At 40.0% G+C, this 26,293-nt stretch overlaps 1 protein-coding gene across 1 annotated transcript in view; it reads right to left on the bottom strand.

Moving 5' to 3' along the window:
• Positions 1 to 20,000, bottom strand: part of PEX7 (peroxisomal biogenesis factor 7) — a 45,905-nt gene extending 25,905 nt beyond the window's left edge. The window contains exons 1-7 of the mRNA XM_074168772.1: positions 19,813 to 20,000; positions 18,184 to 18,241; positions 16,509 to 16,659; positions 12,549 to 12,626; positions 12,131 to 12,239; positions 1,681 to 1,787; positions 1,163 to 1,276 (exon numbers count right to left, since the gene is read on the bottom strand). Of these exons, the coding sequence (XP_074024873.1) occupies positions 1,163 to 1,276; positions 1,681 to 1,787; positions 12,131 to 12,239; positions 12,549 to 12,626; positions 16,509 to 16,659; positions 18,184 to 18,241; positions 19,813 to 19,948 (753 nt within the window). The 5' untranslated portion in view covers positions 19,949 to 20,000. The remainder of the gene's footprint in view (positions 1 to 1,162; positions 1,277 to 1,680; positions 1,788 to 12,130; positions 12,240 to 12,548; positions 12,627 to 16,508; positions 16,660 to 18,183; positions 18,242 to 19,812) is intronic.
• Between the last annotated feature and the right edge of the window lie 6,293 nt (positions 20,001 to 26,293).

Genomic DNA, 26,293 nt, shown 5'->3' with positions numbered 1-26,293 from the left:
TTCTACTAGTTTCATCAAGTGTCCTTTAGTTCTATTCTCATAGGTTACGGTGAATAACAATTCTGCATTCACTTTCTCCATTTTATCATGAAGACAATGTGCTACGAATCCCTCGGTGGCAGAGCTGTTTTTAAAAGATCCCACCCACTGTCAAAGAATAAGAATATGACAGTTTGTATTGATTGATACTGTATCGATTCATCTGTCTTCATGGCTTTTAAATTGGAGTTGCAAAATGATCTTTTTTAAAAAACAAGAAAAAACAAAGTTGAACACCAGTGCTAAATGTTCTTCTGTTATGATTAGAGCATGGTCATGTAAGTATTAAATTAGAAAAAAATTTACAGCCACCACCAGTGGGGACAGCAGGCAAAGGCAGCTGCGATAAGGAGGAGCAGGAGCTTCTCAGCCTGTCTGGCCACAAACAGGATTAGTGATATGGAACCACTTCCCGAGTCACACCCTTTTCTGACAAATTACAACCAAGCACAGTAACTTTTAAAGTTGGTAGAAACACATCAAAAATTCCAAGGGCACGTGAAGCAAAATACTGACTCAGGATAATTTTTTTCTGCCAGTTCAGACTTCCTAGAAAATATCAATAAACATATCTGTTCCGGAAAGGCTTTTAAAGGAGCAGGTACTATCTGACACAGATCTAGTACAGTCATCTGTAGCCTTCCATGCATAAAGTTTCAAGATGTCTTTGAACATATTAACATTTTCTTTGTATACACAAAAATACATATTCACGAGTTCTATACTTTGCCTTATGTGAATATTGACCCTTTGTATAGAAAGAAAAAGGCACAGCGCCATTTAAAAAAAAATGAATAAGGGAAGGCATTTTCTCTATCTTAAATTTCCTATGTAATTTAGCTGACATAAACCTCCCTACCCTCTCTCAAGCTCTCAAATGCTCCTCACAGAAATATATTAACTTTGAAGATGCCATTTACTTTGAAATCCCAGCAATCTGCTGAGCATCAAAACATTTCACAGGGCTAAACTGAACGTTTGCAGGAACAGGTACTGTAGCATCTAAAATCTTCAACACCTGTTGCCTTTTTCCTAGTTATTTGATAATATAAAATATTACTGTTTTCCAGAATATTTGTGTACCAATTCAGTGGTGTTCAATGGGCAATAAAATACAACTTACTTTTACTCTTCTGATAGCGTAGGTATGACCAAGCAAGATGAACACTGGTTGCCGGATGTTCCGCAAATCCCAGCCTTTCAAGCTGCAGTCAACTGCACCGGTTACCAGCAAGTTCTGACAATTTGATAAAAAACACAGATATATCAGGACAAATTAATTATTAAATTGCAGTGATGCATGTGTTGGCTACAAAAGTTAGATAAATCAAACAATGCAGGTGAATAAATCATAAATGAGGTCTCCAGTGTGTAAATTAAAGAGAACAGAGAAATACAAACTGTTTCTTCACTACGGACTATTCTGTCTACTATACAAAAGAACAAGCAAAACCTCTGATCTACCTGGGCTGTCCATCTGTTGGAACAATGCTCTTCTGAAGATGTAGTACCGAATGAGAGCATCAAAGCAACTAGACAGGTTTTTTATAAAGAGAAGATGCGTTAATGTTCCAGTAAAAAACCCTGCTATTTAATGAGAGTGGTTCAATTAGGAGAAGAGTCAGATGAACAGGTTTATACCTCATCATATTTGCACCAGTCACAGCTCAAGATCTCAGCCTGGTGGGCAGGTATCACAAGTTTGACTCCTGGGGCTTTCACATCCCAAACTCTTAAAGTCTGGTCACCTGAAACAAAGAGAAATTGGTTCAGTGTTGTTGAATCAGTTATGAGATACGGTTAATCCACCGGTACTTAGTAGACAACTGTTTCTTAGCTGTATCAAACACAAACTGTTTTATGAGGATGCTCACGCCAAATAAAATAAGCACTTTATAGATACAGAGGTCAGAGTGATGCACAAAAGGAAACAGAACTTACTATTGCTCTCTCATTAGGAAAAAACCCCACGAAACTTAATTTTATTACTAACACTTTCATTATTTTTTAAACTCTGATTTGCCTAAAATTAGATAGGGTAAAATAGAATCATAGGATCATAGAATGGTTTGGGTTGGAAGGGACCTTAAAGATCATCCAGTTCCAACCCCCCTGCCATGGGCAGGGACACCTCCCACCAGACCAGGTTGCTCAAAGCCCCATCCAGCCTGGCCTTGAACCCCTCCAGGGATGGGGCAGCCACAGCTTCTCTGGGCAACCTGTTCCAGTGTCTCCCCACCCTCACAGCAAAGAATTTCTTCCTAATATCTAATCTAAATCTCCCCTCTTCCAATTTAAAACCATTACCCCTTGTCTTGTCACTACACTTAAATAACATTGAATTAAAGTAGAAGCTTAAGGTCCATTTAAAAATGGACTTACAAAACAAAACAATGAAAAAACTTTCTCTGCAAGCCAGCTGAGAAAAAGTACCTCGACACGCGCTTTTGGCATCCAGAAAAGCGAACAGTATTTAAAATGCAACTTATCTCTGGATTCTTTCAATGAAAGGAAAATTTAAGACGCATTCCCCATACTCATCACATGCAAAATCTGCACAGTTACTCCCACGTATTGAAATACGGGAAGATAAAGTCAGCCTGCTGGAGCTGTAACATATTAAAGGCAACATCTGCTTTAACCTCGGAGCACATAGGCACACACAGAGGTCTTCAGAAAGCAATAGAGTCCAGCTTAATTTAAGAGCTGGGAATCACCTGAGCCTCCCTCTTTACCCCCAGCCATAAACTGTCTTCTACCCCTAAAGATCCTTAGCATTTGTGTATACCCTCCTTACAAATTCAGCTCGTAATGCCTTACAAAGACATGGAAAACTGCACCAGCTGACAAGACAACCACGCTCTTCAATTTTTTTTAATCGTCATTCTCTCAGTAACCCTGAATATTTAGCTTTGTATCAGCAAAAACGGATTCTCCAGCTCATTTGTTTACAGAGAGAGAAAATTAATTAGAATTCATGATTATGGCTGTGTTCATTCAAGAGACAAATGAAATCACAAGAAGCTGTATCCAAACACCCATGATTTCTACAGAAAGCATGTACCAATACTACCTAAATTTAAAAAAACAGAACAACTGTTTAAACTCGCTACTGAAGAAATTACTAATGTTTCTTTACCAGAAACACCTCTGGAAATCCTCAAATTGATTATCATCTATAATTATGCTTTTTATGCTGTTTAGATATAAGTGTTTTGATGGTTTTAGTGCCCAGTTGGTCACTGGCCTTAAAATATACAGCTGGGCACAGAAAATCACAGCTCTTTTCAAGAAACTGGCTACAGTTCAAACAAAAGCATCCCTAGAGCCACAACAACAATATTCCTATCACACGAACTACCAGACCCTGTAGAGTTTACAAGAAGACATAAAACGTTTGGAAAGCGTGAATACAAAAATGAAGCTAGAAAGAGCTTGGAGCTACACAGATCACAGGAAGCTTTGCTCCGATGATTGGTTGGCTTTTCCTCAGACTCCATGAGGTTGCCCAGAGAAGCTGTGGCTGCCCCATCCCTGGAGGTGTTCAAGGCCAGGCTGGATGGGGCTTTGAGCAACGTGGTCTGCTGGGAGGTGTCCCTGCCCATGGCAGGGAGTTGGAACTGGATGATCTTTAAGGTCCCTTCCAACCCAAACCATTCTATAATTCCAGGATTGTGAGAGATGCTGTACTCTCTTGGTGGATAAATTCCCTACCTGTAAGGTGGGCACAACACGTGATTTCTCACGGTTTTCACTCCCTTTGCCTATTTTAATGCTGTTGAGAGCAAGACTGCTGCTCAGTAGATGTATAGCACTCCCGACAATGACACCCCGCCGGCAGCCGAAGCCCCAAACATCACTACTGTGCTTATAAAAACAGGGCAACATATGGAGAGGAAGAAACAGGACCAGCGGGATCTTGGCAAAGAAAAAAAAGGGAATTTGCCCATCCACCCACCATTAGTCTTGCTAATCTGCTTGCCTGCAGAGGACAGATTTCAGTTTGAGTCTTAAGTCTTTCAGAGATATTATAATGGACTTCTTAAAAAGCTTTTATTTTAATTCCATCAGATAACATAGATTTGAAGGGGAAACCCATATTTCACTACAGACAGGATCATTTTTCCCAAGCAAATAAATATATAAATGCAGGTGAACTAGAATGAACTGCTACAGAGGTGGGCCACAGTAGCATTATGAGGGCCAAAAACATTTGGAAAGTAAGTTACTCAGCCAAGAACAATTTTAACACTAAATATAAAATTGCCCCAATTATTTCTTTTTTAATAGAAAATGCTGATGCACAAGAAAGAGTTATTTTCTCTCTCTTTTTTTTTTTTTTTCCCATTTCTTGGAAAATGCTAGACTTAGCTTTTGTTAATTCTGGCTGGCACTATTTGTGGAATGTTTTTAATGGAGTAACATAACATGCAAGTGAACCTTTCTGTGAATAGAACAGACTGAATTAAAGCCAAAGGCAAATCCAATTTTTCCATTTATGCTGTAAATGGAAGAATCAGATTAATAATAATAATAAAAAAAAATCTCATAAACTGTGTAATCCTGACACATTACAGATTTTAACAAATTTTTTTTTACCTCAAACATCCTTCCATGACCTCACAACATTATATATAAACATTTACATTTCATTTCAACAAAAATTGCTGTTAAAAAAGTTGGAATTTGCACATTTCCGTGATTCATTCAGATCTGCATTACAAAGGATGCATTTCTTCCATACGGCAAAGCAGAAGTAGGATAATAGAAAGCACAAGTAAAGCACACCTAGTACCATCATATTCACTACAGCCACTTCCAGTTGGCACCCCAAAGTAAGCAACCGCAAAACTGGCCAACACTTCCACCACAAAATATTTCTATTTTCGTAAGAAGCAATTTCTCTATGGTAACAGATTTTTGCTGGTCTGTTAGATAATTATGATTCATGACTTGTTTGTATATTGTCCTTGCTTTCTTTCATTTAATGAATATTTGTGAAATCTTGGACGAATCAATAGAACTACACAATATATACTCATCTATTCAAAATTTTTGAAAGAGACGCTAATCTACAAGTACATCGCTCCCGTACACGGGATAAAGGCTGCTAATGTGAATGACAATGTACAATAGTGAAAAGATACGGTTTAAGATTTCAATTTCGTGTAGATTTTATACTGGCTTTTTACTCCTAGACGTATTTTAGCCAAATCTATAAATCATAATCTCCCAAATCCTGTGATAAAAACCAGCTAAACAATAATTACCAGACAGAGCACAAGTACAACATTAACTATAAAAAATAGTTAGGTGTTTGGGAGATTCAATAAAAAACCCAAGAAACCTTAAACACTATCTGAAGGCAAAAAGGATTCTAACCAGGACAAATACAATGTTTTTCAAGAACCAAAGGGCTGTTAGCTTGAAGCTTTACTTTAAAAAATATAAATCTAATTTTTAAGGTCTAAAGCAAGAAATCTGATCTTCTGACACTGTTCTCTCATGAAGAAAAAAACACCACTCAAATAATGTATATTTATTTTGGAAAAGAATTCAGCATAAAAGACACAAGTATTGGCACATATGGTGTAACATCAAAGAAATCTTGATTAAAGTAAGTACTTCTGCAGTGCTATTGAATACATACAAATTAACATGACTTGCTAACTTGTATGTATTGTTTAAATACTAAACCAGATTAAATTATTTAGCCAGAATCAAATAGAAAATCTGTGGGAGAATAAAGAGCAGAACCCAAATCTCATGACTCAAACCCAATCTTTTTAGGCATGTTAAAATGATCGTGCTGTCCGTTTCCATCAGAGATAGTATAACTGAGCGTAGAACAGGATTAATAAAGCTCATGAGATTCTACACAAAGAGACAGAAATAGAGTGACACAAATAATGGCGTTATTTAAATCATCCAACAGGACTCTACTGAATGCACAAAATCTATTTCCATGTAGCACAACCTAGATATCAAGTAAACATAATTATCAGTGGAAACGTACTTTCCAACTGGTAATTTTTTGGTCTGATACAAAATGCTCTAAAGCTAAAAATCAAAAGAGCTTTAAGTTATTTCAGAGAAGACCTCAACAGAGGTCTTTTTCTGAAAAGAGTAAATTGTTTAAAACAAAAAAACAAACACCACCAACATCAAAAAAACCCCAATCAGTGAAAAATTTTATTTTGGTGTTTTCCAAGTTGATTAAACATAAATCTTGGGACAAATTTTTTATTTCAAAATTGATCTCACTTATGACTTGTTATTAAACCACTCTTCAGCAAATGGCAATATTGGCTAGATATCTAACTCTAACCCAAATGACCCAAACCACATTAATTCACTGTAAAAAAACCCTGCTACTGCATTCTTCTCAACACTAAACCATTACTTTACAATGAGATTCTAATATAAAATATTAGAATCTGAAAGTGCTTTGTGTTCTAGGATGTGCTGCATACAATACTTCACTATGGTTAGCACATACTATAAATTGAGGGCCAAACTAATTTCCTGAGAAATATTTCAGCTTGCACATTAGAAGTTGATTTAGTGAAGCTTGAAGAACGCAAGACTGGGATGAGTTCAATACTGGTATGTCTTGAAGCAACAGACTGCAAATGAAACACCCACCTCACTTCATTACATAGATTTGACACAATAAAGTAAAGCAAATAAATTATATTTTAATAGTGTCTAGCATAAACAGCAGTTTAGCTAAACTGCAACAAAACACAGTAGCTCCATAGTCAGACACTCAATTTGTACCATGCAGTAAATCGAAGCCTCTTATTTTTTTTTTTTCCCTCAAGGATTTGGATTCCAAAATGACCACGTTTTGCAAATCCTTGAACCTTCATGATGACATTTCTTCAGCACATTTAACAAGCAAATAACCAGGAAAAAAATCACAAGAAGCAAAGAGCAAACCCATACCACACAAACTAATGGAATATAAACCTCTAGTATTTGGAACTCATGACAAACCACTGTCATAGCAGAACAGAAGATTATTTCCTTTAGTTTTTTAGGAACCTGAACACACACAAACATCTTTGGAATCACTTGCCTGAAAGCCCCATTTCCCAACAGCTCCTCGTTTTGCCCTGTGCTACTTCTGAAGCAGGAATATAAGCTGAAGCTTCAGAAAGCTGAAGTCAAAGACCTGACAACCCCAAATTCGGTGCAGGAACTCACACATGGAAAACACCTCTATTGATGAGCTGCACTCAAGGCTATTCCTTTCCAAGTAATTCAGTAACCATCCTCTTAGTAGCTGTACACCTTCCCCAGCTCATTATTTCATGCAAAATAATTCAGTTTTAGTTTTCTTTCACAATTTGGATACTAAACACAGGAAGGTGTGCAAAGCCTAAATGCCAGCCTGATTTATGAAACTACACCTTGACAAGCCCTGAACTACACACATTTGTCACTAAGAGACCAGCAGGCAAGAAAACAAACTTTTTAAGAGGCAACTCACTATGTCAGGGCTGCAATAAAATGAGAATTTATCTCAGAATATGAGATAAACAATGTTTTTTAATTTTAACCTTAAAGTCGAGCACCGAATGCAAGGGCTTACAAAGACTGGAGGCTGGATTTACATGATCATTGGTAAACCAGCAAAGTGACAGTTCCCCAACACTTTTATCAACATAATAAAAGTTTCTCAGAAATGATCACACTTTGTTGCGGTATGAGAAAATTTTTCACCTTGGGCTTTCAGTCTGAAAAATAAGTCTTTAAGTAAAGAATACAATTACTTGATCTAAACACTGATGAATACAGGCATTATCTTGAAGGTTTAAGAAACAGTTATTTCCCTTATTCATGATTTGTTTAAGATGTTATAAAAACTATGTATCTACCCTGATGAGTAAACTTAAGGAGTGTAGTAATGATTGAAAAATGAATGCAGCATTAAAACTGAGGTCCCAGTAGCTAAGATAAAAGCTACCAGTCTAGATCTGGGCTCTGCTAAATCCTAAACATTTGGTATCATATCTGTATTGAAGAATACTACTGTTATGCAGATAAGGCTAAAATGGTACTCATTAATTACTTCCTACTGTTAAATTTAAGGGGCAATAAAACCAGCTGATATTATAAAAGACGCTTTCTTTATAAACCACAGGACTAAGCAGGGCCTATTGCTCTGCAGTTATGGAGAGTCGTTTAGTAGAACTGATTTATATTTGACTATGTACTAATGCTGTGTGCATTTGGCACTTTCTTGATGTGCTTCTCACCTATTTGCTCTCTGGGTAAAAAAAAAAAACCCTAAAAAAACCCCAAGAGACCTTCTGGGCAAATGACACAATGACTCATTAAACCTTTTTAGCCATGAAGATGCTGTTAAACATTTATGTCACTTCTTTATTTCCCACATCACTGTTTTTTTCAGTGTAAGGCAGACATTTACCAGGGCTCTGGTTTGGTGCCGCACGTCCAGCTGAACATCCTGCTTATCTTATCAGCTCAGAAATTGGTACTGACATCACAACAGCAGTTATTTACATATACAGAATTAACAGTTTGTTCTGCTACTATTAACTCCCAATTCCAAACAAAAAGAGACAAGCCATTTACTTGCTTTTTGAGAGTACAAATGATTGCACATGAAGGCAACAGCATTGTGAAGTACCTCACACATCCCTGTAAATGTTAAATGGAAGCCTATTAGATGCTGAATAAAAGCTAATTTAACTGAAGCATCAGACATATTTATCTTCTGTAATTCAATTGCATTTTATTGTCCACTGCAGACAAACTTAGTTTTCCTGTGTGTATTCAGATCAGAGACTTAATGAAGCAAAATAACCACACTTAGTATCGAATTCTTTTTCAACTGCTTTATATTGCAGTCTTAGGTTGCTCATTTTCTTCACTCATATTCGTTTTCTAACCTCATAACAGTTTGAGAAAAAGTCATATTCTGACAGCAAAGATTTAACCTTATTAGCTTCAGGCAAAAGTTGTCTAGGCACACAGTAGTCCTTCTGAGCAGCTACTTCACTGTGGCTAACAGTTGTGCTTGGTTTTTTATTTTCAGTGTTCACAAACTAATTAGTCAAGTGGAAATTCAAGTTCTCCTGGCATTTATGCAGATTTAAATAAAGGCAGAAAAAGGGCAGGGGTGAGGCATGCAAAAGGTCCCGAAACCTCCTTCCCTCTTACTTATTTTCTTTAAAATAAAAAAAAATAAATTTAAAAGTGCATTGCTTTTCCTAAATTTAGTTAAATCAGAAGCATTTCGAGACCGTTTTTTCCATTCTATGGTTAACAATATACCTAACTTAGTAATTTTACTAACACATGCAAAATGAAGATGCTGCAACATGAAACGGTTCATTTCTGAAGTGCTAAGACTTTATACTATTAAGATATGACTAATTACGTGGTTGTGAGCAGGTACGCGTAAGGTGGGATGGGAGAAAGGGAAGAGGAGGGACAACCGAGAGAAAGAACAAACGTGCAGACACTACAACCCTAAGGCAGCACTGCCTCCTTCAAAAAGAAAGTGTTTCAATGCCCTTCAACAAGTTATAGTTTTTAAGAATAAAAAGAAAAGAAAAGAAAAAAAAAGTGAAAGGGAGTACAAAAAGTTTCCCTCCAGACACATTTCCAGTTACTAATTTTCAAGACAACACAACGTTGCAAAAGAAGAGACCACAAAACTTCAGGTCAAGCCTTCCAGCAAAGGGTAGCAAAGAAGGGAGCAGCTGTAAATTCCACACAGCGCTATCATGGTGAGATTGCAGTTTTTCCTCCAGCTCAATAGAAGCTCAGTCATCAGTGAAATTAAGCTTTCTGTCCCATACTTTTCTGTCATCCTTATAAAGCGTGTGGATCATTGCAAGTTTCAAATGAGGAGGTCCAGCTTCCTAGACAGTTCCACTTGGCTTTCATCCCATATCTTGACTGACAGAGTAGAATGCCATTAAACACTAAACAGTGAAGTCACTCTCAACATAAACTGTCCGATACGCCTTTCTTACAATATGGAAATGGCATTTATACCCATAGCTAGAGGGTCACGAGTACTTCTGCTACCCACAAACCCGCAAAGAAAAAACTCCCAATACATATCTTCTATAGCGAAATAATCTAATCAAACCACAAGGGAAAATCCAACATAAAACTAAAATCAAAAGCAAAAGAAGAAACCTTTTCCACATTGGTATGTCATGATTTCTACATGAGATCTTTGGTTTGAAGCTATTTCATTTAGCAGCACACCGGATGTTTTATTTAGGAAACCGTAAGAAAGTTCACCATCATTTTGAAGACTTCATTTTCTCTTACCTGAAGAGTTTACACCTAGCACTACACTGTAAGATTTTATCTGACACCTGAGTAGTACTTAAAGAAAAATGTTGTGTCTTTTGTGCATGTTGTTTTTCCTATAATATACTATGGAGTCATCAACTGGAGAAAGCTGACTGCAATTAGCTTCAAGTTCCAGCAATGCGTGTTAGTCCTTTTCATGAGTCAAAGTAAAATTCACAAAAGAATAGCAACTCTTTAGTGTTTTAGTTAAAACTTCCAACAGCTGCTGAGTCACTCAACAGATCAATTGTATGTTGCTGTACCCAATTTAAGAACCACCACATACACCATCTGACAATCAATGTTTCCCAAAATTGTTCAAGTGGCAACGTATTAGAAGAGAGTTTGGCTTCACAGCCTAGAGAATTGAATTGGAAATAACTCGCTGGATCAGTAAAGCCCTTTTTTTCCACCTATAATGTCAGAACTTTTGTATGAGCAAGGCTACCATGGAGGGGAGGCTTCTGAGCAGGACTTCAAAAAGATCGTAACAGCCCCAGGAATTTGCAAAAAACCACTATGCACTGTTTTCTCCTCTTACCTTTGGCCAAATGATACTCAGCTAGTCTTTTGTAATATATCTGCATTTCAGTAGAACTGTTCATGCAGCGTACAGGGCTTGATCCTGTAAGTTTCTGCACATCCTATTAAATAGGTACCTCACGAAGTGTTGCCTCAATGAATCTTCAAGTAAGTTGGAAATATCTGTGCACCAGCACCTGGCTTCTAAGCACTACTATGTTAGAACAAATACATGTAACTTGCCAGTCATTCTAGCTCAACTCTGCGAGCAGGGTCAGATGGAAACAGCCAGACTGAGATTATATGAAAGCCACGTTCCCTTTTTCATCACACTTCCTACGGAATAGAGAAGACCACTATCTGTGTGTACTCGCTGTCTCTCTTTAATTTCAGTAACAGGAAAACGTATTTATCCTTGCTTACCCTCTTGATATGAGCTAAACAATTTCTATTTAAATTAGCACAGAAATCAAACAGACTGGAAATCAGGGAAATTTAAGCCACTGGAGTCTACTGATATTTGTATTAAGGCAGCATCTTACCGCCCCTCTATCTCCCAAGCAAACTCCATGGCTCACATCACCCCTCGCCCAGTTAGTCCACAGTTAGGCTCCAGGTCTCACTCCAGAGCTCTCCTTATGCCTCTGGAGCCGGAACAGTGGTGCGAAAACTCTGCCATCTCGCTATACAGCCTCTTTGCCTCTAGGTACGCCCAACTCAATTATTATTGTATTGACCAGCAAGATTCATAGCGTTGGCCAACGCAGAAAAGTAAAATTGATGATTACCTTTCCCAAAGAAGGAGTCACAGAGATCTCCAGAAGTACTTAACACAGTTCAACGGGAACTGACTATGTTTCTCACAGAGCTAACAGTCTACTGACACTTGAGATAATTTGAACAAAAACCATAAGCCAGAACACAAAATAAAGCATATAAACTGATTTAGTGGTCAACAAGAAGAATAAGGTGAATGGAAGACAGCTACATAAAATAACAGAAAAAACTGCCAGTCACTGAAGTGACTGCTAGAAAACTGCTGATCCCTGTTTAAATGGCCGAGAGGATGATTTACAGATCATAAAAGAACCTATAAATCCAGCTGCAGCAGTTAAGTTTCTTTCCATAAACATTTTTACGTATGACACACACTACCATCTGCTGGACAAAGTGCTGAACTAATCCAGTAACGTACAAGGTGTTTTTGTCGTGACAACCCCTTTACCTGAGGCAGATGCGAAACAGCCTGGGATGTGTGGAGACCATATAGTGCTGTAAATGACCCCTTCGTGGCCTTTAAAAGTGCGTAATGACTTCCCCACAGCTGGATCCCACTGAATAAAGTAAAGAGAAAACCGTTGAGGCACACATTCAATAAGAAAGGAAAGGGTTTCATATATAAAAAAAAGCCTTATACATACAGAAAGGACTAAATGAACTTCTTTTTACCATATATTGTGAAAAATATTTGTATACTTAAACTGGTATCAACTGAGGGATAAAGCAAAGCCTCAGTTAAAACAGAACTTCAGCCTCGGTGTAAAAATAAAGAGCAAAAGTGAATCAATGCTGTTTCTTAACGCAAAGAACCATCAGATCCAAAGCAAACCACATTTTTCACCTTCAGCAGAAAACCAACATACCAGCTTGGCTGTTTGATCCCATGAACCAGACACCACTAGCTGCTCTCCTCGAGTTTGGCTCCAGTCAACGCTATATGCCTATAAACAATATAACAACCTACTTTAGAAAAAGCATTAGAATACAAGCTTGAGACTCTAGTTAGCCAAAGTTTCGTGAAATAGACTTGGATTTGCAGATTGTATCATAATCAGCTGAAAAACCCACACAAGTCAGGCACCACAGAGCTGCCAACAATGCCATTTACCTGGAAAAAAATTAAATTTAACATCTTTCTGGCGTTAAAAGTACATATAGGCTCAGAAAAGTATCCAAAAAAGTAAAACTGGGCCAAAATGGGAGGGAGGGGAAAAAAAAAAAAAGTTGTAACAAAATCCACATAGACCTACCATCACCAGAAGTTTCTACCACTGTAAAAAGCCATAATTCAGATTGAATAAAACTGAATCAGGGATAAAAAAATCAAACACCTACAGTTTCTAATCACTAGCAACGCAAACGCCATCTTTCTTCAGAGCTGACTACGGAGTTGACTTTGAGGTATTAGCTGACCAACAATCGCTTTTTTATCATATTTATTTCTCATAAGAAATCTATGCCTTAAAATACTGATTTTCATCTTTTCAAGGTTCTATGACACTCTTTTTTTACCATTCATATCCTCAAACAAATACAATACAATTAAAAACTCAACTTCCCTCATAACTAATTGTCCCAGCTATTAAGAAGTTGCTTTTGACTGTGTAGTTGAAATAAGCTCCCTCTTTGACAGTTTATTCTCACCTAATCCCCACCTTGATAGAGGATCCCTTAACCCCATCCTTTGCTGCTGATTTTTAAGCTCTGCTGCATCAGTGAAAACGAATGCTCGAATGCTCTAAGGCAGTTCTTCAAATTATTTCAAATCTGAAAGCCTCAAGAACACATACAACTTCCATCTTCAAATGCACCATCTCTCTATCTACATGATGGAAGGTGCATTCTATTCTGTCTAGTTCTACCTCCCACCAAAATGGCTCAATGAGCTGCAGTGGGACACAAACTATTTCAGTGCCAAGGCGGATAACTATTAGCTGAAACGGTTTATTTGCTTCACCTCCCGCCCCAATCCACAACACTTCTCAGAAATGTGGCCACTATGTACCAGTAGTAGGTGGCACTGCTCTCAGTCAGGCCACTAACCACCGAGGATTTGTACTTCAGCTGGGACAATCTAGTTCTAGCACAGCATTGGATCTAATCTGCAAGTCAACATACTAGGAGCTGTGTTTGTCTGGGATGATGGAATCGTGAATTAAATGGCAGCAACCCTGTTTTGAAGGTGAAAATGTTGGGACCTGTGTCACCACACAAACAAAACAGAGAAGCTGGACTGGAAAAAAATCCAGCAAAAGCCAAACATCAGCCTCTCTCCTTCCCCCTGAATCTGTGTGATGGTCTGTGTTCAACTCCTAAGCTGCTGCTGTTCAGAAATGCCCTTAAATGTATCCCTACATAGTGCGCCTCCTTCACACAACAGCCCTAAGAAGTCAGCTCAGTTGAAGTGTTTGGCTCTCATATTCATGTCCAAGACTTTTCAGAAAGAAAAATACACCCATGTCACACAATTCCCCTACCCCCACATGTTTGTGATGGATCAGATCTCCTGCACAGATAAGGCAAAACACACATATGGCTTACAGCTCACTCGCAAGCTATCAGCACGTAGATCTGTTGAACATGTCGTGACATGGGTCTACGTACACATGGCAGACACGGTTGGGGCTGCCCAGCACTCTGCAGCTGCAGCAGAGGGACCTGGGCAAATCCTCCTTCAGGCAAGAATTACAAATGGAGCAGACAGCAGGCTCAGAAAAAGCAAGAGCTATTTTCCATTTGGCCTGTGACGGGTCCAGGTAACGGGAAGAGAATGAAAAAAAGAAGGTGTGGAGAACCAAGTCAGGTTCACTTTTATTCTTCTTTCCTTTTCATGCCATCATCCAATATAAATTTACAGATGCTTCAATAGAAGCTGCATTGAGCAACTGGGAAAGACTAATAGCACAGCATAAACCTTAGTTGTTAAGTCTTTTAGTGCTTTATCTTCAATCATAAAATACATTAATACTAGTTTATGCCTAAACAGCAGCAAGAAATGCCTCAGGCAAGATGAAAAGATGATTAAAAAAAAAAGATGTAAACCCATAAAAACCAGTTCCAAATAAATGTTCAGGCTCACTTTACAAGACAAATTTAATTCAAGCATTCTATTGTCTCACATTCCAGTGAGACTTTATCAAAACCGAAGTAAATTAGTCTAATTTATGCATGAGATTCAGCAGTTGGTTAGTGCTGGAATAAAACTCATTGTCCTTTGATAATACAGATGTGCTTTCAAATTAAAAATGCACATTCTTTTTGAGGAGGGAAACAATCTCATTTAGAAAACAAGAAATAGATCCCTGTCAATCTTGCATTAGAAATATTATAAAACGCAGTGACAAAATTGTCATTAGAAAGGTCAGGCAGGGATTAAGGATTAGGAAGGTAGTCAATCATTTTAAAAAGACTGTCAGTGTTTACCACAAACTATTAGCTATATTCCCTCTGAGACCTATCCTCCTAATGCATGTTTATAAAGAATCAATACAACCTTTCGTATCTTGCAATAAACAGCCCATGTTTCCTCTACTCTCTTTCTAACTCATGGTTGAATGCGTCCACCTCCCCATGCTACCTGCTAAACTAAGACTTGGACACAGAAATGTTTACTTCACAAACAACAGATGGTGTAGCAGAACCAAAATAAACTTATGGACAGGATTTCAATGAGAAAATGATAGAGACAAAAAAAACCACCTAAATTTGGTATTATGCTTCGCCTACCTCTTTCTGTTACTACCATCAGCCTTTGAACACCGTCATAAAATCCTGATCACAACTACAAACTCATCTCTTAAAATTCTTTATTTACATAGCATATGTATTGGACCAAAGTAGCAAAATCACAAAGAAATAAGGTGCAGAAGACAGACTGTCATGTAGCTGCAGTCACTCAGCTTTTAGCTTTGCGCTTCATGTCTGAAAAAATCTTCAGGTCTTTGTGAATAAAGAAATTGGATTTCCCCTACCATTTTTTATTGGCTACATGCCCACTAGGTTATTTTATTCCAATTTATGTCATTTAGATAAAGCGTCAGTAATCCAGGCTAAAACTGATTGCATCTAAAGTTCAAAGACTTGACAGAAGTGCGTGAAGAGTTAGAAGGAAAGCATGAAAAAAAAAAAAAAAGGGTAGAAAAATCAATTGGGGAAAGATAAATATACTAAAGCATAAATGTCCTTTAAAATATGCAAATATGTTTATGAACATGAGTATAACATTGTTCTTTGCCCTTATCACACTGCATAAAAAACCTGAGATTTAAGAAAATTAAATGCAATGATATCAAACCAAGGCTAAAAGAAATACATGCTGTCCCAATATTTGACTACTGTTATTTGAGCAGGATGTCACAGGTGCCAGAATGGAAAAGGATGAGTAGTTCCCGGGCAAAACAGAAGTCCTAAGGATCTGCATAATGTGTATCACTTTACATCTTAAAGAATAACATTGCTATATGCATCAGCTGTCTGATTTAGACCTAACCTATAACGCTCTCTAAAAAACACAGAATGACTGCAGTACTTTGACACAACACAATGATTACCTACCCTATAAGAAACCACAAACACTATTTCTGAATATATTAATTTATGTAATTAAGCAGTACCTACTACAGCATATGAATGCACATACAAATATGTATAATAGGTAATTCACTTTGTATTCAAAATAATGTCATTTACTTACTTAATAAGGGCCCAAATAAAGTTAAAAAATAGACAACAAAACCCACTTTTGATTATAAGTCCACCAATAAATCTTTTAATAATTCGGACATTAGATCACCCATTAAATTTTTCAAGTTTGCCTGGTTTACCTCCTGAGTGTGCTCTTTATAGACTTGCAGCGGACCTTTGGTTTTAGCTGTATCCCAGATTTGCAGAGATCCATCTCCGCTAGAAGTGATCAACACGTGTTCATTATTCTCACTCCAGGTCACATCAAACAGGCCGTCATTCCAGTCAAAACTAAATCGGAACAAGGAAGATATTTTTCCATGAGAAAGCCTGACATAAAAGTCTGGACTAGTTACATGCAAAGACAGCATATCTTTAAATCACCCTCTTTAGCAATCTGTATTTTTCAGTTTCGTAAATCTTCTTGTAAGTAACTTACTTGTTATAATTTCATCTTTTACAACTGTATGCCAGAATAGGTTGATTAAGTTAAAGCATAAATGAGCTAAGGACCTTCCACACAGAGAGAATGAAATCTGATTTCAGTCTTAAACTTGTCAGGCAGACAGAGACAGAGGTACCACCTGCCTCAGTCTGATTTATGGTTTCTCCAGGATGTTGCTACAGAGGTAGGAGACTTTTGTCTGTAACAGATGTGGTAAACAAAGAAATAAAACTGTGTTGCGAGAGCTCCATCCAATTCCCAACACCACTAGGAAGGTGCATCACAATGAAAAACCAATGGAAAGACAGGCATGAACATATTAAAGATCTCTATACTCCCTTAAAAGGGCTTTCAACACACCAAAAATTCATCATATGGGATCTGATATCATATATTAGTTGCTCTGCAACAACTATCCATGAGAATGCTGTTATCTGATGGCAAATATGAATTTATTTACCCCCTTTTCACTGAAGGTTCAGCTAAGCTCAAGTTAAATTTCATGGCACCTTTCAGTAATGATGAGGGAAAGGCACGCACACAGAACGTTTCAAAAGAGAAAATGACACAGTTTATGGCTCAGGAAGTTACAGGACTTTCTACCACAAAATAAGCGGATTCACTGGAAACATGGAAACTAACAGTACTAAACCAGAGCACTTAGCAGGACTAACAGCGTGCTGAACAGCTTCAAAGAGTCTTGCTTTATAATTATGAATTTAAAAGAGTTTCTCTGAATAACTATGTGTTAAGCATTTCTATTTCAGCCCTCTTAATCTAAACAATTGCTGTTTCAAAACTTTCTTTAAAAAAAATTCTAGGTCAATGATGGTCAAGTATTAAACCCCCTCCGTCCTAACCTTTCTCCTCTTCCCACCCAGAACACAAACCAAACTCCTCTCAAACCCTTAGAATATTGCATCTCCTAGGAAGGACCTCCATGACTTTACGCAGCTTCCTGCTCTGTTTTCAGTATAAATCAACCATAAGGGCATAAATTTAGGTGGCAACGCACTGTTGCTAAAAAACTAAAACTTTTAATTTCAATCTAGGGCAGAGAGGCTGCTTTTAATTTACATCGTCAGTTTTCTATAAAATGGTATACACTACGGAAAGGGTACAATCCAGATTACTTCCTATAACAAAATGTATGCAAGGTAAACCTACCATCTGTACGTAAATACTAAAACATTCATGTGTATGTAAATACAAAGACATGTATTCAGTAGATACCGTAGCATATACACAATACTTTTTATTGTATAAATAAATAACCCAAACAATAACCCAAAATATTTTGGTTGTGTCTCGTACTCACATGAACATAACAAGCTTTTCTCTTGCAAAAATAAAACATAAAACTATGTTACCTCCTGAGCAGAACAATACCAGCTTCATTTTGTTCCAGCACGGCCAGAGTTCCACAACCTAAACCAGCAAAATAAAACAAAACATCACAAGCTGCCCCATGCCAAAGAAAACTGCTGTTGTTCTGAGGTAGCTACAGTGTGCAAATACAAAGGGCATCTGAACTTTAAGAGTTAACAATTAATTGCATAAATAAATTGCATCTTCTTGTCTCGTGTTCTCTAAAACAGTGATAAATTCACATCAGATTGGTTTCGTTTTGGTTTTTTTTTTTACTCCAGTATATCCATAGGTGAGGTTGGAAAAGAAACAACTTGCTTATAAAGCATAAAAGTGCATTTTTCCTCACATTACAAACATACCAGCACAGGGTTCCTCTTTCTCTTTTTGATAACGCAGCAGACAACGCTTTTTCTCAACCCTGAATGCAGCAATACAAACACTGCTCACCAGAAATTAAACAAATAATTCCATTCTGAGAAAACACATCGGAGTACTGCTTTCCCGTATGACTGGGATATCGTCAATATCCATATTTTCCATATTTAGAAACTTTAGAAAATTTAGAATACTGCCACTGGAAATGAAAAAGGTCCCTATGCTGAGAAAAGCTCAGCCTGCCTCTTCAGCGGGGCAGCAGAGTAGCCAGGGCACATGTGGACACTCGGTGACTGGGGCTAGAACAGTTAAAATTTTAAGGAGAAAATGTTTTCGGACATTTTATCCACATTGTGTACGTCTCTACTACTATGCTTATTCTTGACCCCATAAAAATAGTACTCCTCTCAGAGGGTCTTGTGAAAAACACCACCAAAGCAGAGGGATTGTGTTTTCATATGCCGCTGGAGGACATCGCAGGTTGGGGGGCCTGAGGTGAGTCGCAGGCTGGTGCTCTGACCCTCACCCCCCTGGCCCATTCATAGAGAATCACAGAATGGTTCGGGTTGGAAGGGACCTTAAAGATCCTCAAATTCCAACCCCCCTGCCATGGGCAGGGACACCTCCCACCAGACCAGGTTGCTCAAAGCCCCATCCAGCCTGGCCTTGAACACCTCCAGGGATGGGGCAGCCACAGCTTCTCTGGGCAACCTGTTCCAGTGTCTCACCACCCTCACAGGAAAGAATTTCTTCCTAACATCTAATCTGAATTTCCCCTCTTTCAGTTTAAAACCGTTACCCCTCGTCCTATCACTACTCCCTCCCCATCTTTCCTTTAGGTACTGGAAGGGGCTCTAAGGTCTCCCTGGAGCCTTCTCTTCTCCAGACTGAACAACCCCAACTCTCTCAGCCTGTCCTGGCAGCACAGGTCCTCCAGCCCTCTGACCATCTTTGTGGCCTCCTCTGGACCCGTTCCAACAGGTCCATGTCCTTCCTGTGCTGAGGACCCCAGAGCTGGACGCGGGACTCCAGGTGGGGTCTCACCACAGCGGCGCAGAGCCGTTGTACCCAAGGAAAACAAAACCAACGTGAAGGGAAATCCCAAAACGCTTTTTACAGACACCGGCTGACGGTCCGGACATCCAGATTTTCCACCCACGAGCGAGCCCCCCTCAGGAGCCGCCACCGGCAATGTAGGTCTACAGTTAGCCCCCCCCCCCCCCCGCCCCCAAAACGCTCCCCCTCGCCCGCACCTGCGATGCCGTAGTACTGCGCGGCGGCGCAGGCCACGCGTCCCGGCCAGTAGGGCGAGAACTCCACCGCGTAACCGTGCAGCCCGGGCATCCGCAGGACACCGGCGGCACCACCGCCGCCGCCCGCCGTGCCCATGGCCCCCACCCGGGCCTCGGCCGAGGCGCGGAGGAGCCGTCGCGCCCCCGCCGCGCGCAGGGCCCCGCCGGAAGCGGCCCGCCCGCCGGGCGGTGCTGAAGCTGAGGCGCCGCCGCCATCTTTAGGGATGGCAGAGGGCGGCCCGGGACGCGGTTAGCGTGGCGGGGTGGGCTGGCCCCCGGCCCCCTAGGCTGGGCCCGGCTGATAGGGCACCGCCGCTATCTCTGAGGTCCCAGGGGAATTGCTGGTGGCCCCGGGTGGTCATCCCAACCGCCCCCAGCGGCTGCCGGACCCCGCTCAGAGCGACCCTACGGAGGTGGCAGCTGCAGCCTTGGGCCTCTGTGGCTTATCCCTCCAGTGCGGCCTTGTACTCTGACGTCTTCAGAGGAAAGCTGTAAGCTTAGGAGGCCTTACTGAGGAATTTATCACTTCATACTGATGGCTTTCATACGTACCCCAGTGTGACTTGTAATTAATGGTCATCTGGCCCAGACTAGTCCCCTGACTATTCACTGCCCCTTTCTCATGATAAACAATTCTGCAAAATCTCTTTCTGGTGAGAAGGAGATCACTTCCAAACTGCAAAGATAATTTGTTCTTTTATATGCAACGTAAGACAGACATCAGCTCTTTGTGTGTACATCAGCTTGAATACATGAGATGTTTCAATCATAGTATAAGTATGTATGTTACCTGTCATTTTTTACTTTTAAAAAGGCCTTCTAAGCTATTTCGTTCTCTAATTTCTTAAATAGATCTGTGTATAATTCTTGTGATGCAATTATGCTTTACAGAAGTCCTTTTATGAACAAACTCAAGTTTTCTTACACCCATGACAACTTCTGTTTATGTCAGTGGGAATTTTGCCTTAGAAAGGAAGGGGGAGTGTTTATCAGGCTTAGAAAATAAGTATTTCAGCAGAGCAGCAACTGCAGCTTTTGTTCTGTCCTGTGTGTGATATACAGGGCTTTGAAATACTGACATAGAGATTATTCTGGTTAAACACAGACTACCCTAATTAGTTATAATGACCCATCTGTGTGTAGAGATAGAAATGCCAAACCATTATTTTAGACATTTGGAAGGTACAGCAAAGGTGAATTAGATTATTTAATCAAGGTTACATGATGGAGCTTGGAGGATAGTTACATACTCCTGCTACTCAGCCTTATATTTTAAACTAAACCTTGGCTACAAAATCTGTTGTAAAGCCACACAAATTTCTAATTGCTTAAACTGGCACTCAGATGCAGATCACTGAATTAGGCAGTTCTACTAATTCTTTGATCTTTGGTAAAATTCTTTGATCTTTGGTAAAAGTGAAAACAAACACGTTTATCGAACGGCCTGCAGGATTTTAGAATAAAATCAATCCAAATTGAGCATGTGAAGCTCAATTTAATGTATCCTTTAGATTACCACAGCAGCTTCCAAAGCCTCACAACTGGTAATGTATAGGTTTAATTTATTGACAGACATCATATGAGATTAGATTTTTTTTAACCCTGGGGCAAAGGAATACCTTACTGAATTGGCCAAATTCCACCAATTTTAGCCTCAGTGGAATCTTTTAAAATGAGTGTATCTTTTCAAAATGCAAGTTATGGGACAATTTTCTGAGCAAGGTAAATTTTTAAAGTAATTGCCCTTTGTGGGTGGGATGTCAATAACAACATTTGAAAAGATACATCGCCACTGTGGTGGTGCAGCAAGTAAATTTGGAGACGGCCCTTTGCGAGGTGTTGTTCGGGAGTCAAGTGCTCGATGGTGTCAAGTTCAATTACTCTCTGGAGAATTTATCATGGATATTTCCGAGTATTGGAAAGTTGTCACCAAGTGCATTTTCAAATCTAGCTGATCTTCTGTAACCAGTGAAATTCCACTAAGAGGTTATGCAAGCAGGAAGCAGTCCTTATCAGTGGCCCAGCTTTGTTTTAAAGACAGATTAAAAGAATTTTTTGTAGACCTAGAGATTGAGAAGTGGATAAAAGGTTACAAGGAAGTCCTGAGAAAAGGACTAGTTCCTAAAACATTTTTTTTCACAGACAAGCTTGTGAATTCGGGTTTTGAAGATCCTTAGAAGTAGGAAGCAAAGTAATACGGCAAATGAAAGTATTTGCATAGGAAGATTTCAAGGTAGAGAGAATAACAAAGGAAAGCTCTTTTGCAAGCAAAAAGAGAAGGGCCCAACAAACAAAGCCGCTAAACACGACTGTGTTTCCTCCTCAGCCCCTGGGCAACTGAGAAGATTCAAGAAACATGGAGGACCACCAATTATTGTAGCGTTGTGTGCTCAGCTATTGAAACCCAGAGGTCTACCAGCTTCTGCCAGCCAGCTCTTCCCACCGGCTATGAAGGGACATATCCCGCCTGCAGCGGTAGATGGCAGCCACGTTCCACGTGAAAACAGAGAGCGTCCACAGTTTTAGGAAAAAATCCCTCAGGTACACTGGTGTTATTTTTTTTCCTATCCCAACATCACCTCAATGAATCAAAAAAGTGAAAGTTGCTTAGTACGCAACTTTTAGGCTATATTTATGCTGCAGTCACTGAGCTCAGCTCACAGTCATACACCCCCCTCCCCACCTTGTTAACATTACAATAGGTAGCTGAGATGCTTACACCAAGATCTCCACATCCAATTTCACCCCCCTTTCAGTCCAGTGAGCTCTGTTCTGTCACAAATGCCAGTCCCTCACTTCCTCAGCTTGCTGGCCGACAGCTTGCTTAGGTGTGAGTTGAGCTGGTAACCACACACAAATCCTGGAAAAAAAAAAAAGTTATCAGGAATGCTCCAGTCCAAGTATTTAAAGAAGTTAAGAAAGAAGCTTTTCTACCAGAGAAAGTAGATTGTGAGCTATTCCCTCCTGTGCAAGGACAGGTAGCTTAAAACACTGAAAACACTCAGGGACTGCAGTAAATTTTTTCCTGTCTTGTAGTTATTGAGCCTTTCATTAGGTTTCACGGATCACGGAATTGTCAGAGTTGGAAGGGACCTCTAGAGATCATCTAGTCCAACTCCCCTGCTGAAGCAGGACTGCCCAGAGCACATCACTCAGGACTGCATCCAGGCTGGTCTTGGGTTTCACGCGATCAAGATTTTCTTCTCAACAGTGAATATTTATTGACTAACAGAAACGTAGAGTTGTTTCCAGTTGAAATTTCCACACAAGTCATAAAGCTGTGTGAATTGAAGCTTGAAGAAAAGCATTTAGTGTCGCAACGCTCACGAAAAGATTGCAAAACGGGCAACACTGAAAATAAATGAAAGTAACCGAGGGGGTTGCAGGAATGAACGCAAAGAAAGAAGGCTCCCCTCGTATGGGGAAAGTGAGAGTTGTGGAAGTGGGAAGGAAGAGGCAGTTGGCACAGAGACTTCTGGAAGTGCCGTGGTTTGGGCTGGGCCGGCCACTAAAGAACAAAAGTAGTAACAGGAGGGAAAGATGCTGGAGTGATATACTTAGTCTAGCTTTTTAGGACAGTTTTTAGAAACAAGTTTTTTATTTCAGTTTAATAACTTTACTGCTTCTGCGAGTTCTCATCTAAAGCTCACAGAAATCGCAGTAGTTTATGTACGTTTAATATCTCATTCGGACTTTTGCATCTGCAAATTTCTTTACTTTCTTTTATGGCACAAACTTGAATATAAGAAGTTCCACCTAAACATGAGGAGGAACGTCTTTACTGTGAGGGTGGCAGAGCCCTGGAACAGGCTGCCCAGAGACGTGGTGGAGTCTCTTTCTCTAGAGACATTCAAAACCTACCTGGACACGTTCCTGTGCATCCTGCTCTGGGTGACCCTGCTTTGGCAGGTGGGTTGGACTAGATGATCTCCAGAGGTCCCTTCCAACCTCATATCATTCTGTGATTCTTCATTTTTTAAACCCATAATTGAAGCATACTGGTGAAGAGTTTATGGTGTCTCTCCAACCTCTTGTTCCTATATATTATCCTGTAGTTAAATAAGAAGGCCTTAAAGTATGGATGAACTTTAGCATCCATTTTAAACCCAGTATCTGTAATGATGTATTTAAGTCCATTCTGTCAATTCCATCAGCACCACCATAAACAAAATTCAAAATGCAGATTAGGCTAGAATCATATTTCTCCCTCTACTGGACACTGATAGCCATAATACGTTAAAAATGTACTTTGGGCAGAGTTCTGCTAAATGCACGTATGTTTTAAATTTCATCTCTATAAATCAGGGTACACTGGAACTACCTTTTTTGGTCTTGGCATCTTGTTTTACACTAGTTTTGAGTGGCTAAATCAAGCCTGGGCCATCTGTCACATGCTGTTTGTCACTCACCAAAAATGGCATTTATATTTGCAGCTAATAAAGTTGGCAAAATCTTGGATGCTAAAATTATAATTATGGTTAAACCTAGAGGCCAGTGATGTATAGCTGTAAAAAAAACATATAATGGAGAGGGTCGTTCTTTCAACAAGTTTACAGTTAACTGCTTGTTACAAGATTTTGTCATTAAAAAAACCAGCCGGAACAGGGTGATACTGAATCACGATTATATATAAACCGTCTGGTGCGAAAGATGTTAATTTTACAGCACTCGAGAAACAAGTGAATAAGGTAAGCACGCTTTCGATAACAAATAAGGTGTTACTTTGGGTTTAAAAGAATCATTTGAATTATTATCTCCTAACAAGGAGGGCCACAAAGATGATCAGAGGGCTGGAGCACCTCTCCTATGAAGACAGGCTGAGAGAGCTGGGGTTGTTCAGTCTGGAGAAGAGAAGGCTCCAGGGAGACCTTAGAGCCCCTTCCAATATCTGAAGGGAGCCTACAGGAGAGCCGGAGAGGGACTCTTTGTCAGGAGATGTAGTGACAGGACAAGGGGTAATGGTTTTAAATTGGAAAAGGGGAGATTTAGATTAGATATTAGGAGGAAATTCTTTCCTGTGAGGGTGGTGAAGCACTGGAACAGGTTGCCCAGAGAAGCTGTGGCTGCCCCATCCCTGGAGGGGTTCAAGGCCAGGCTGGATGGGGCTTTGAGCAACCTGGTCTGGTGGGAGGTGTCCCTGCCCATGGCAGGGGGGTGGAACTAGATGATCCTTAAGGTCCCTTCCAACTCTAACCATTCTATGATTCTATGAACAATGTCTGATCGCTCACTTCAAAGAGTTAACTGATTAAAAGGTATGTTTTCACTTCATAAAAACGTGGGCAATTTGTGTTTCTTTTTCCAGTTTCAACAGCGTTTTGATTCTTTTTTTCCCCCAGTTTAGGGCCCAACGTCCCTCCCAGCCCAATCAATATCAAAACTGGCTTGGATTGGGAGTAGACGCGGTGCTAAGACTGAAGCAAAGCTCACCGGTCGGTCAGGCTAAGTGGAATAGCGTGTGGCTTCCGTCCCCTTCCAGCCTGGGACTTCCTTCTGCGCTCCACAAACACGGGCTGTTCTCCAGCACAACAGAGACATATTGTTCTTGCTTCCTGTAAGGTGATGTCACCGCGGAGCCGAATGGATTAACACCGATTCTGCGTTTTGTGGAAAAAACCGGCATTATTTAGAAAAAACACAGATTGCTCTTCAGACCGGAGCAAGAAACAATAACCTACTGTATCTGGCAGATTAGCAAATATTAACTTTTCTCTGCCAATTAGCCTTTAGTTTGCTCGTCATCTTCCCACCCCGTTTGCCCGTTCCTTATCAGCAGAAGCAAATGCCAGGCGTATCTCGTCCAAAGAAGGGGACTGCTCAAGGCAAAAGCAAACACAGCTCCCGAAGGTACTGCCCTGACTAATTTTTCTAATTATTCCCAAATTGATCCTCGTGTCTCCGGAAGTCAAGGGAAAACAATGGGATACAGGAGCGGGGCTTCGTGCCAACAAGTTGATGAGCCTTAACGAGATCAATTTAAACGGGAAGGACCTAGTGATTATGACATATAAGCGTAACTATAAATATGTAGAGTGCTGTATTCCCTCCTTTTCTCCTGGACCTGTTTAATAGAAACACCTCCTAAAATAAGTTGAATAAATCGTCCGATTTCACACTGCTTCTGTCCAAAACCAGACTGCAGAACTCTCAACGCCCTTTCCCTTTTCAAATCCATTTCCAGTTCCTCGGAGCTTCGCTCTCGGCCTGCCAACAATCTCAAAGTTTGGGGTGTTGGCGTTACGCCTGATTTCAGATGGCAAAGGACGCTGTCCCCCCCACCGGGTGGCCGCCACACCGCCTCTGCTCCTCGCTCCCACCCCTTTCCCTTCCCACCACGAGACATCTCGCTTCATTATCCAACGTTCGAGGGCTCTGGACGGGCAAATTCCAGGCGGATGGAAGAAGCCGAAGTAATTTAATCAACGCACAGGGGCAGTTTTCC

The sequence above is a fragment of the Numenius arquata genome, chromosome 2, assembly GCF_964106895.1.
Source record: "Numenius arquata chromosome 2, bNumArq3.hap1.1, whole genome shotgun sequence".
Taxonomy (NCBI): Eukaryota; Metazoa; Chordata; class Aves; order Charadriiformes; family Scolopacidae; genus Numenius; species Numenius arquata.
The sequence above is the reverse complement of the archived record's forward strand: the minus strand, read 5'-3'. Positions and strand labels throughout refer to the sequence as shown.